General features: G+C 41.1%; 1 protein-coding gene across 3 annotated transcripts in view; it reads right to left on the bottom strand.

Annotated features, from left to right (window-relative positions):
* Positions 1-4252: 4252 nt before the first annotated feature.
* Positions 4253-11184, bottom strand: part of LOC126336177 (uncharacterized) — a 31959-nt gene continuing 25027 nt past the window's right edge. For all 3 annotated transcript variants that reach the window (XM_049999679.1, XM_049999680.1, XM_049999681.1), the window contains exon 3: positions 4253-5021. In XM_049999679.1, the coding sequence (XP_049855636.1) occupies positions 4611-5021 (411 nt within the window). In that variant the 3' untranslated portion in view covers positions 4253-4610. The remainder of the gene's footprint in view (positions 5022-11184) is intronic.

The raw sequence follows: 11184 nt of genomic DNA, 5'->3' as shown, positions 1-11184 counted from the left end.
AACAATCACACCACCGGCAATCGTGTTTAGCCTATCCTTTCGGAACACTGTTAGGTTCTTCGCAAAAATTTCTGCTGAGCTTATCTCCGGTTTTAGCCAGCTTTCAGTGCCTATAAAGATTTGAGAACCAGTGCATTCTATTAACGCTTGGAGCTCTGGTAATTTCTCAACACAGCTACGACAATTTACAACTGTTATACCGATGGTCCCTGTATCTACGTTCTTCCTATTTTCAGCCTGCACCGTTTGTGACTCAAGCCATTTAGTGTTTTCCCGAGACCCTCTAACCTAAAAGAAAACGATCAGTCCACGTCACACAGCCGCTGCTACCCGTGTAACCGCCTCCTGTGTACAGTGGTCACCTGACCTATTCAGCGGAACCCGAAACTCAACCACCCTTTAAAGCAAGTCGAGAGCGCAATCGTCCATGTAGACTATGCTGCAAATTGTCAGCTCTGTTTACATCTCGCAGATGAAAGGGAGTTAATTAATCTTTCTGGACTAAATATGCATTTCTTCCCTTCGTTCTCTGATGGTAGATACTAGTTTAGCTGACAAAAGCAGCGTTGACGAAAATTCGACTAAATATCTACCACGGAAAGACCACATAACTCCAGTCCAGCTGAAAGTTAATCAAACGATTGGGCGTTCGAGATTATTGCATGACTCGTTAAAGAATGTCTAATATTCGCTGTAAGTTGGTTTCTTGTCTTTAAAACACGGAAAATGACTGCCAAGTCGGTATTTAATATCCCGACATCAATTATGCAACTTACTGTCTCTGTTACAAGTTCACAGCCGGCCTCTGAGGCCAAGCTGTTCTAGGCACTTCAGTCCATAATCACGCTGCTGCTACGGTCGCAGGTTCGCATCCTGCCTCGGGAATGGATGTGTGTGATGTCCTTAGGTTAATTAGGTTTAAATAGTTCTAAGTCTAGGGGTCTGAAGACCTCAGATGTTAAGTCCCATAGTGCTTAGAGCCATTTGAACCATTTTTGAAGAAGTTCACGGCCAGAAAGCAGCCAGAAGATATGTAGTCCGACCCAGTATTTTGAACATCCTAAACAGTCACTGACGCACTACTATTTGCGAGTTAATGCATTCAGTCGTCCAGTAGGCTTATCGTACATATGTGCTCGCCATAATGTCTCGTTATCTGCACGAAACACGCCACGCGGAGTCTATGTACGACTTGAAATGTTCACACGCAAATCTCTCCTTAAATAAACACTCACAAAATATTCAACACTGTAGTCGCTTTTCATCGACTACACGAGAAACTATCAAATGTGCGGCGTTCTTCATTTTGGTATAACTATGATTAACGCGATTTAACATAGGTGTTTACCGGAAGACGGCTCCCGAGCGACTATCTTGGCTCATAGAACTGAGGCAACAAGCCCTACTCAGACGCGCGGCATATGCTGAATTTCTATTGGTTAATATGTGAGGCAGCCAATCACATCATCTCGAGCACCTCTATACTCCGCCAATCAGATTACCATACATAATTTAGACCAGAAATCTCGTAATTCCAAAACTAGATAAAACGTAATCAAAACAAAATACGATTACTTTTCGCAGTATAAATTACTGATAAATTTAATACTCAATGCCCCTTCTGGCTGCTCTTTACACTCGGAAATAAGTCACAAATTCCCCTTTAACACAACAACTTCCTCACTCTTACATTTACATAGTTTTAATAAAATATCACATTCTCACTTTACGTATGTTCTTCATTCACTCTCTGTCTCTACAAAACACTCACATAATCAAAACACAACAAAATAATAATTTTCCAATGTGGTGTTAATTACGACAGAAATCTATGGCAATGAAACTAAAGAAAATTCTAGAAAATTGGATTATACGAACCTATCCTCTTGGTTGCAGTTTCAATTGATACTATAGGTGTGTGTGTGTGTGTGTGTGTGTGTGTGTAGGAGTGTTTGTTTATATATGTGGATGCAAGTGATCTTTTTCTCCCTAGGAATTAGCATTATGTTAAGACACATGTGAGGATAGGATTGTGACTAGTCAGTGAGAGAGTTGCAGAAAGTTGAATGTGGATCTAGTACCTCTAAGAGAACAGCTAAAAAGATGTAGATGTTTGGATTAGGGTTTTGGCTTAGAGTTTATTTGGAGAGTATCAGGGAAGTGTGAAGGAAAACCGTTGTGTGGCATTATTCTGATGATCATCCTTTAGGGTGTTATTGACCTATTTTGTATGTTAATGCAGATAGTGAATTGTGGCTCACAGTTGGTCGTTCAGTAAGATTTTCTTTTCGGCTTCGTTTTTTTGTGTCCGATAATTTTTGTGCGAGATTAGAAGCCATATTTTATTGTTTATTCTGACTGTTTTCTTCCCTAGAGGTTCACTAGTGGTTATGTTCTTCGAGGTGTTCTGGAAACGTGGAATAATTTGTTCTGTACTTTCAGGATCTCATGTGTTCTTTATATCAGACAAACGTTGTCCTTTTTGTCGCTCTTACCTTCCATCACATGTGGTGCGTTGTAGTTAATATGCATCTGCTTTCTGGTATAAGGCTATGTCTTTTGTCAGTTTTGGAATGTATATTTGGATTGAATTATCTGTTATATATGCTGCATTTATCGCTTGTCTTTTGAAAATATTGGTGACTTCATGAGTGGGTTTGTGTCTTTATACTTTTGTGCACCAGCTTGTCTCTTTTCACACATTTTGCTGATTAATCTTTGTTTTATTATGAGGGGTGTGCTTGTGTTTCGTTACATTTTGTTGTTGTATGTGGCTTTGTGTTTACAGTTATTGTATAGTGTACTGTTGTTGCAGAGCTTTGTAACTATACTATTATTGTATCCATTGTTTATGGGTAGCTGCCATTTGATGTCTAATTATTTTTGTACTTTTGTTTGTTGAGTGCCACCATACTGGTGTCTATAGAACATAGGGTATTTCTAAGTGCTAGTTCTTTTGGGTTTTAGAGGGGTTCAAGATTTGGTAGATGACCGTGTCAACTGTGGGTTTACGTTAAATTTCGATTATGTGTTTGATGTATTGTTTTATAATTGTTTTCTCTGGAAATTTAATTTGATTATTTTGTTCTTTATCAATTGTGAATTTTATTTTCTTACATAGCTTGTTTAGCTCAGCCCATAGTTTAACAATTTTCGTTTGTGATTCATCTATTAAGAAGATGTCATCCATCCATCTGAACTAGTACAATATGTTTTGCAACTAATTTCGAAAAAATTAACTGTCCAGAATTTTATAAAAATATTTGCTAACGTTCCCAAATCTGGAGGTTCCATTGGTGATCTGTCCTCTGGTAAATAAAAGGTAGTCTTAAAAGTTCCATTATAAGCAGTGGTAATGTGAGTATTTCCTTCATCTGTTGTACGTTTTCAGGTCTTTTTCGATAACGTTTATTGTCTCTGTTGCTGGCATACTGGAACACATAATTTCTTTACTAATGAGAGAAGATGTGTTTCTGTGTCATTATTCCTGCAGTTTTTATATGTTGGATTTGGTATAAGGGATCTTATTTGATTCTGTCTTCCTGTAATTGTAAGTTTTCAGACAGTAATTTTAACACATAGCCCATAAGCTTGTAAGTGGAAGCTTTTCTAACAGTTGTTGTGGGTCTCACTGCGTTCTTTGGTTTTTGAATTTTTGACTGGCTTAAGTTGATATCGGAAGATCAGTTTTCTTACATCTGCATCATGCAGTATTTTGACAAAATTTTTCAAAGATTTTTTTTTTACTTTTATATGGAATCAGCTTCTCCAGCAAAAAAAAATAACTGAACAATAACTTATTAATATAACAATTTTAATGTGAATTGTTTCCTAATCTATGAGTACTGCACATAAAAAAATTGTTTTTCCTGATGAAAGTGACTGAACATACCTTAATATAAAAAGTGAAACTCAGCTCTAACATAAATAAGTATTCGTTACAGTAAGACAAAGCTGTTTGAATTTATAAAATGAATATTTAATGCCCTCGTTGTTGACAGGATGTAAATTCCTCATCTTCCTTCTTCACACCAAAAGGAAAAATTCTTCATATTCCATTTGTATGTGAAAGACAATAGTCTTCAATCTCTTAAAATAAATCTAATTTGTCACAATAAATTGTGGTATTTTTATGTCGAAGTTCTGCTATCATGGCAGCACATCACACACAGAAAATTTGCAACATTTGTCTACAGTACAAATCTGTAGAATGTGTAGAGAAATATTCTAGATGTTACTGCATCCTGATACATCGGGTGTACTACAAAATATATTGCATGACAAACATCAAGATCTAAAACATACACATAATGAGCTGACATACATACCACTTACGAGAAGTTAATATCCACATTAAAAATGTAGAAGTTTCGTAAAATATTACAGCTAAAAGATACGCATTATACACAGAAAAGAAGTGTGTAAATGGAAGTGAAATAAGCGAGCAAAATATCTTGGTAGATTTATTACTTAAAGTATGCTAATAGGCATTGCAGCATTCATTGCTCTCCACCTGGCATCAACAGTCTTCACATAGAACTTATTATTAGGAAGGTATTAATACTTCAGCATACTTCAAATTCATCCTGAACAGAATGTCAATTAGAAGTCTAATAACTTTCAAGAAGACCACTCTTATCAAAAAGTGGTGTCAAATATAGAGCAAATGCCAAATATTCAGGGTTTGTGAAGCATTTCTGTAACAGCTTCTCTGCGTTAGCTGCATAGCTAGGTGACGATGTATCGAGGTCGAAATCGACTGCCGCTAGGTTCAGCATGACAGGCAGCAGGTTGTAGGTGCAGAAGACTCCTACTGGTGCCAGCTGCTCCATCTCTCTCATCAGCTGCTCCAGTGGGTAGGCGTCCGCCTGCTGCTGCAGCCCCAGGGCCCGCAGTGTGTGCTGCAGGGTGCTGTGGTATTCAGACAGGAGCAGGTCTGTGTGCTGCTGCAGCACCTCCAGGCTGGTGCTCGAGTGCAGAAAGTACTGCAGGTCCTCCGCTGGGGACCCGATGTGGGCTCCCTGAATAAATCGTCCAATAAGTACAAAATGTCGAACACAAACGAAATATTAGCTTTTCTATGCTGACAGGATAGTTCCAGCAGATTTATACGACGGAAGTACTACCACTGACACATTTGAGGTGAGCAAGGCAACACCATACTTTATGTTGAAAAGATGCGCATTCTGGGTTCAGTTCTAGGGAGTTTGCTACAGTCATCTCACCCACAATATAACTTTGTTGCACTCCCAAATTTTAACATTGTACAGATTCTTATGATTATAATAATAATAAACTAAATGTAAAACTATTCAACATAATGATATTAATACTAATTTATTCATATCACTGCTTTGTACATCACTTTTGCACAATAAGTTGCCATTCAGAAAAATACATTATTTGAAAACATTTCGTCCAAAACCTTTAGGGGTGTGCTTGTTGAGCAACTGATTTAGGAACTATAGTGCATCTCAGACCTTTCGGGTCAAACTGAAAGAGGTTGTAGTGGCCTCACACCCAATTGCATTGATTTAGGGAACCCATGGTCGGAAAAGCATATTTATTGAGTTATGGACATGCACTACGCAACAGAAATGTACATGTAGCTCATTGTAATACACGTAGCTCATTGTAACTATTCAAAGTGACGACCTCCAGTCTCAACGCATGCATTCAACTGCACATGTAGTTCTGCTGCACTCTTTCAGAGATCCCTGTTGTTTGTTGTGCCAGGTGAGAGGGAGCTTGGACACTAGCAAGCAGATCTTAATCCGTTTCTAAGGGTTTTCATACGCCAGTGTCTTGACGTAACTCCAGAGGAGAAAGTCCAGATGTGCGAGATCCGACGAGAATGCTGGCCATGAGGCAGGTGTTAAGTCCCATAGTGCTCAGAGCCATTTGAACCATGAGGCAGGATCTCCACTTCCAATCCAGCAATGAGGGTACATGTTGTCCAGGTGCTCACTGATATTAACATCGAAATGAGCTGGAACACCGTCGTGTTGAAACCAAATCCGTTCACAGACAACAAGTGTACCGTCTTCAAGAACTCTGGCAGCACATTTCCCACGAACCGCAAGTAATGCTGAGCACTATTACCTGATCTTGGATAATGCCCGTTCATACGCTGACAGAGAATCGTTGCTGGCGTCCACCGATATGGAGTGGCGCGCGGATTTTCCTCGCTTTAGACAGGGCTGTTGCGGCTTTTGAAAACACCATCACGGGAGAATGAGACCTCATCCGTGAACAAGACAAACTGGATTAAGTTCAGCACTACAGTGGATAATCCACTGGCAGATGTAAACACGAGGATAAAAACCTGTTGGTTCCAGCGCTCGTACACGTTCCTTATGATGGGGGTGTAAGACCTGTTCCATCAATACTCTCTACGTTGTATGCTTCGAAGTGTGTGTGTCACTGGCAAGTTGTCGGGTACTCATTCTTGCCTGTTTGACCACACAATCTGACATCACCTCTTCAAAGTGTGGTGTTTGAACAACCCTTTGGTTGGAACCTTCGTCGGTTCTCTGTGTTGTGAACGACCCCAGCTTTCGTAAGTTGATATCCACGGAGATAAACTTCTTCCAGTTAGGATTACGCCTATTGGGAATGGGTTCCCTGTATGTTCCTGCTGCATTACGGCAGCTATAACCTGCAGAACACTTCATTAAATGCACGTCTCCAAATTCTCGTGTCGAATAACGTTTTATACACTGGACAGAAGAGTAGTAACACACCTCACCACGGACACATCACACGCAGGCTTTCTGATGCGATGGAAAAGTGACGACAGGGGTAGCGCGGTGGGTGCAGCACAGATTAACACGCCGGTGCCATGTAAGCAGTCGTCACATGACACACGTGCTGTGACCTAAGTTGTGTACTGTAAGCATTTTTGCTGGTCTGGGGTGTACGATGTATATCACCCGCTGCCTATTTCAGTGTACGGAAGACACCCGGAATCTTTACGAGAGTGAGGCAGATCTGTGTGCGCCGTTGCGGTACACACACTGAGACTGGCGGCCATTGCTTTGAATAATTACAGAATTACGATGAGAAATCATTTTTTAGGAAATACTGTTCTGAAATTCAGGTTTTTAAAGCATAATATCTTATAATCAAAACCATAACACCACAAGGTTCCAATATAAACAACAGCTGCCACTGCCTGCCGCCGTACCAGTGTCACTTTGCTCCATCGTTCTGCTTCATACATATTGGCACAAGTCGGTAGTCTTCGTGACTATGACATCATGTTTTCAAATGCTGCTAGCCGCAACGTTCGAACAGTTGCTTTGTGGCTGCTCTATGAACGTGTGTTCAGTATTCTTGGGTATACTGTGTACACACACACAAACATACAGTACCTCCTGCCCGTCACATCAAGTTGGCGACCCATTCTCCCGTTCACTTGTGCTGCCGCAGCGGAAAATTATAGTTCCGTTGTGATTTAACACACTTGTACTATTTCAAATCTCCAGGGCTAGACTGTGTAAAAAAAAATGTTTATGGGAGGTTCCCTGCTGTCAGCTATACTGCTATGTGGTGTACGCTGTGTATGTTCATAACAATTAATATGCATTTCCGACGACTGGTTCTCTATCTCAGTATAATCGGTTGAGGACGCACTATCAATTGTTTCAATTAGATCCAGAAGGTTTGAAACTTCCTGTATAATAGCGACAATCTCTCACAATCTAGACATGAAAATTTACACGGTGTAAAATCGAAGTATCTAATTAGTAATTACCATTATCAGTATTTCACGTAGCACTGCAAATGGAAACATTTCTACAGAGTGTGGATATGAGAGTTTGTAATTTTTTTTAATTTTTTTTTTTTTACGTTCGCTTCAGTCTACATTTGGGAATTCAGTTTTCATGTTGTTGTTCTTTCCGTAGTGGACAGTTCTTTCCATTTCCGTCCTCGCTTACTCAACTTCTTGTTGACTGACATTCCTACCAGTGTACTCCCTAACCGTGGGGGATTTGTGGGCACCAGATGAAGTCACAACGTGAATGAGCGCCTTGTCCTGATGATACAACTGATAAAACATGTAAGTATTATCTTTCTGATTTCTTGATGTTAATTGTTGCGAATTGTAGGTGCCGAATGTTTTCCACTCATGCTGAAACCTAAGCGCAAACAGCCCGTAGTCGGACCCTGGAACACACATTGGCTGCGACTGCTACGGTCGCAGGTTCGAATCCTGCCACGGGCATGGATGTGTGTGATGTCCTTAGGTTGGTTAGGTTTAAGTAGTTCTAAGTCCTAGGGGACTGAAGACCACAGCTGTTAAGTCCCATAGTGCTCAGAGCCACACATTGGATGTCGTCATACGCAATGTGCGTAAATCGTTAAAAAGCGTAAGCAGCGCTGCTCGTTTGTTCAAATTTGATGGTTACCGGTAATTTAGTATGGCTCTTAGGCATTATGGTTTTGGTCCTGACTGTGGGCTATTTTGAGACGGAGCACAGTCGATTTGTCTGACTGTGGTAAGTTATCTCTAGAGCTTGCCTTCCATCTACGAAGGTTGCCGAGTTACAGTGATGGAAAAAAAAATCACAGCCCCAAGAAGGAGTGGTGCGACATAAATGAAAGTTGGTAAGCGTGTTTCTGCATCTGAAACATGATGTCTATGCATATTTCGCGCCAGTCGCATAAGACTGACGCTAGGAGCACCAGTAAGAGGATGCAAACCAGGTTTGCATAAAATACACGCTGTATCAACACCTCATTGATTTTGAACTAGGTCGATGCAATAGGACTGGATGTTGCTGATGCGAAAAAACTCGTCAGAAATGTAGCAACTGTACGTGATTGCTGGCAGCGGTGGTCACGAGAATGTACAGCTGCAAGAAGAGCGGGTCCAGATGGCCATGTGACACTACCGAGAAGGAAGACCATCCTGTTTGCAGTATGGCTCTGTCGCATCGCACAGCATCTTTGCGAGAGTGCGGCAGAACTGCATGTACACAGTAACACACCTCACCGTGGACATATCGCACACAAGCTTTCTGAGGCAATGGACAAGTGACGACAGGGACTGTCATAAATAGGTTACTTCATGGACAGCTCCGAGCCAGACTCGATGTAAATGTGCATTCCACTGACTCGAAACCACCACCATCTCCGACTTCAGCGGTGTCAATCGAGAGCTCATTGGAGGGCAACGTGGAGGTTTTTTGTGTTTTCTCATGGAAGCTAGTTCTGTCTTGGTGGTACTGATGGCCATGTGTTGGTCAGAAGGGAGCCAGTTGAGGCCTTGCAACCAACCTATATATGTACTAGACGTACTGCACTTACACCTTGAATTATGGTCTGTAGTGCTACTTCATATGGCTGCAGGACCCCTCTCGTGGTTCATCCATTCAACCTGACTGTAAATTTGTACTTCAGTCTGGTGACTGGATCTGTTCTGCTGGGGCGCTGATGACCTCGATGTTGAGCGCCCATAAGCCCCAACACACACACTCTGTTCGGCTGCAATTCATGAACAGAATTCCAGGGGGTGTTTTCCAATAAGATAACGCCCACACAAGTAACGCTGTTGTAGCCCAACATAATGTACAGCGTGTGAACATGTTACCTTGACCTGCTCGATCACTAGGTAAGTTTCCAGTTGAGCACATATGGGACATCATCGGACGACAACTCCAGCATCATCCACAACCGGCATTAATCGTCCCTGTATCGACTGACCAAGCGCAACACCTCTACAACACAATGCATGCACGACTTCCTCCTTACATTCAACATTCTGATGGTTACACCGGCTATTAAGATACCAGCATTTCACATTTGCAATGACTTATCTCGCACTTAGATAACCTGTGGTCTTGTAATGTTAATGCCGGCCGCGTTGGTCTAGCGGTTCTAGGCGCGCAGTCCGGAACCGCGCGACTGCTACGGTCGCAGGTTCGAATCCTGCCTCGGGCATGGATGTGTGTGATGTCCTTAGGTTAGTTAGGTTTAAGTAGTTCTAAGTTCTAGGGGACTGATGACCACAGTTGTTAAGTCCCATAGTGCTCAGAGCCATTTGAACCATTTTTTTTTTTTTGGTAATGTTAATTACATAAATATTAAACCTGGACAAATGTATTGTGCAGATTTCATTGCTCTAAATTATATTTTTTTGGTATTGTGTTTTTTTTAAGTCCGCATATTTTTCAACAAGTTTCTAAAGTTAGTACGGTTTCCAAAAATTATGGTGAGATCATTTAATTTCTGTTAAGTTTAAACTTACTTTATTGGTAACATTTGGTTGGTAAAACCTTAAATGATTGTTACTCAGATTGGAATGTATACCGCAGAGACAGGCTGGACAGTGAAGGGGGAGGCGTGTTTATAGCGATAAGAAGTGCAATAGTATCGAAGGAAATTGACGGAGATCCGAAATGTGAAATAATTTGGGTGAAGGTCACGGTTAAAGCAGTCTCAGACATGGCAATTGGATGTCTCTATAGGCCCCCTGGCTCAGAAACTGCTGTGGCTGAGCTCTGAAGGATAATTTGGAAAATATTTTGATTAGATTTCCCCACCATGTTATAGTTCTCGGTGGAGATTTTAATTTGCATGATATAGACTGGGAGACTCAAACGTTCATAGCGAGTGGCAGGGACAAAGAATCCAGTGAAATTTTTTTAAGTGCTTTATCTGAATGCTACCTTGAGCATTTAAACAGAGAACCGACTCGTGGCGATAACATATTAGACCTTCTGGTGACAAACAGACCCGAACTATTTGAATCAGTTAATGCAGAACTCGGAATCAGCGATCATAAAGCGGTTACTGCATCGATGATTTCAGCCGTAAACAGAAATTTTAAAAAAGGTAGGAAGATTTTTCTGTTTAGCAAAAGTGACAAAAAGCAGATTACAGAGTACCTGACGTCTCAACACAAAAGTTTTGCCTCAAGTACAAACAGTGTTGAGGATCAGTGGACAAAGTTCAAAACCAACGTACACTATGCATTAGATGAGTATGTGCCAAGCAAGATCGTAAGAGATGGAAAAGAGCTACCGTGGTACAACGAGTTAGAAATCTGCTGCGGAACCAAAGGGAACTTCACAGCAAACATAAACATAGCCAAAGCCTTGCAGACAAACAAAAATTACTCGAAGCGAAATGTCGTGTGATGAGGGCTATGCGAGAGGCGTTCAGTGAATTCGAAAGTAA

Source organism: Schistocerca gregaria, chromosome 2 (assembly GCF_023897955.1).
Source record: "Schistocerca gregaria isolate iqSchGreg1 chromosome 2, iqSchGreg1.2, whole genome shotgun sequence".
Taxonomy (NCBI): Eukaryota; Metazoa; Arthropoda; class Insecta; order Orthoptera; family Acrididae; genus Schistocerca; species Schistocerca gregaria.
Note: the sequence above shows the minus strand (reverse complement) of the source record. Positions and strands in the feature narration are given on the sequence as shown.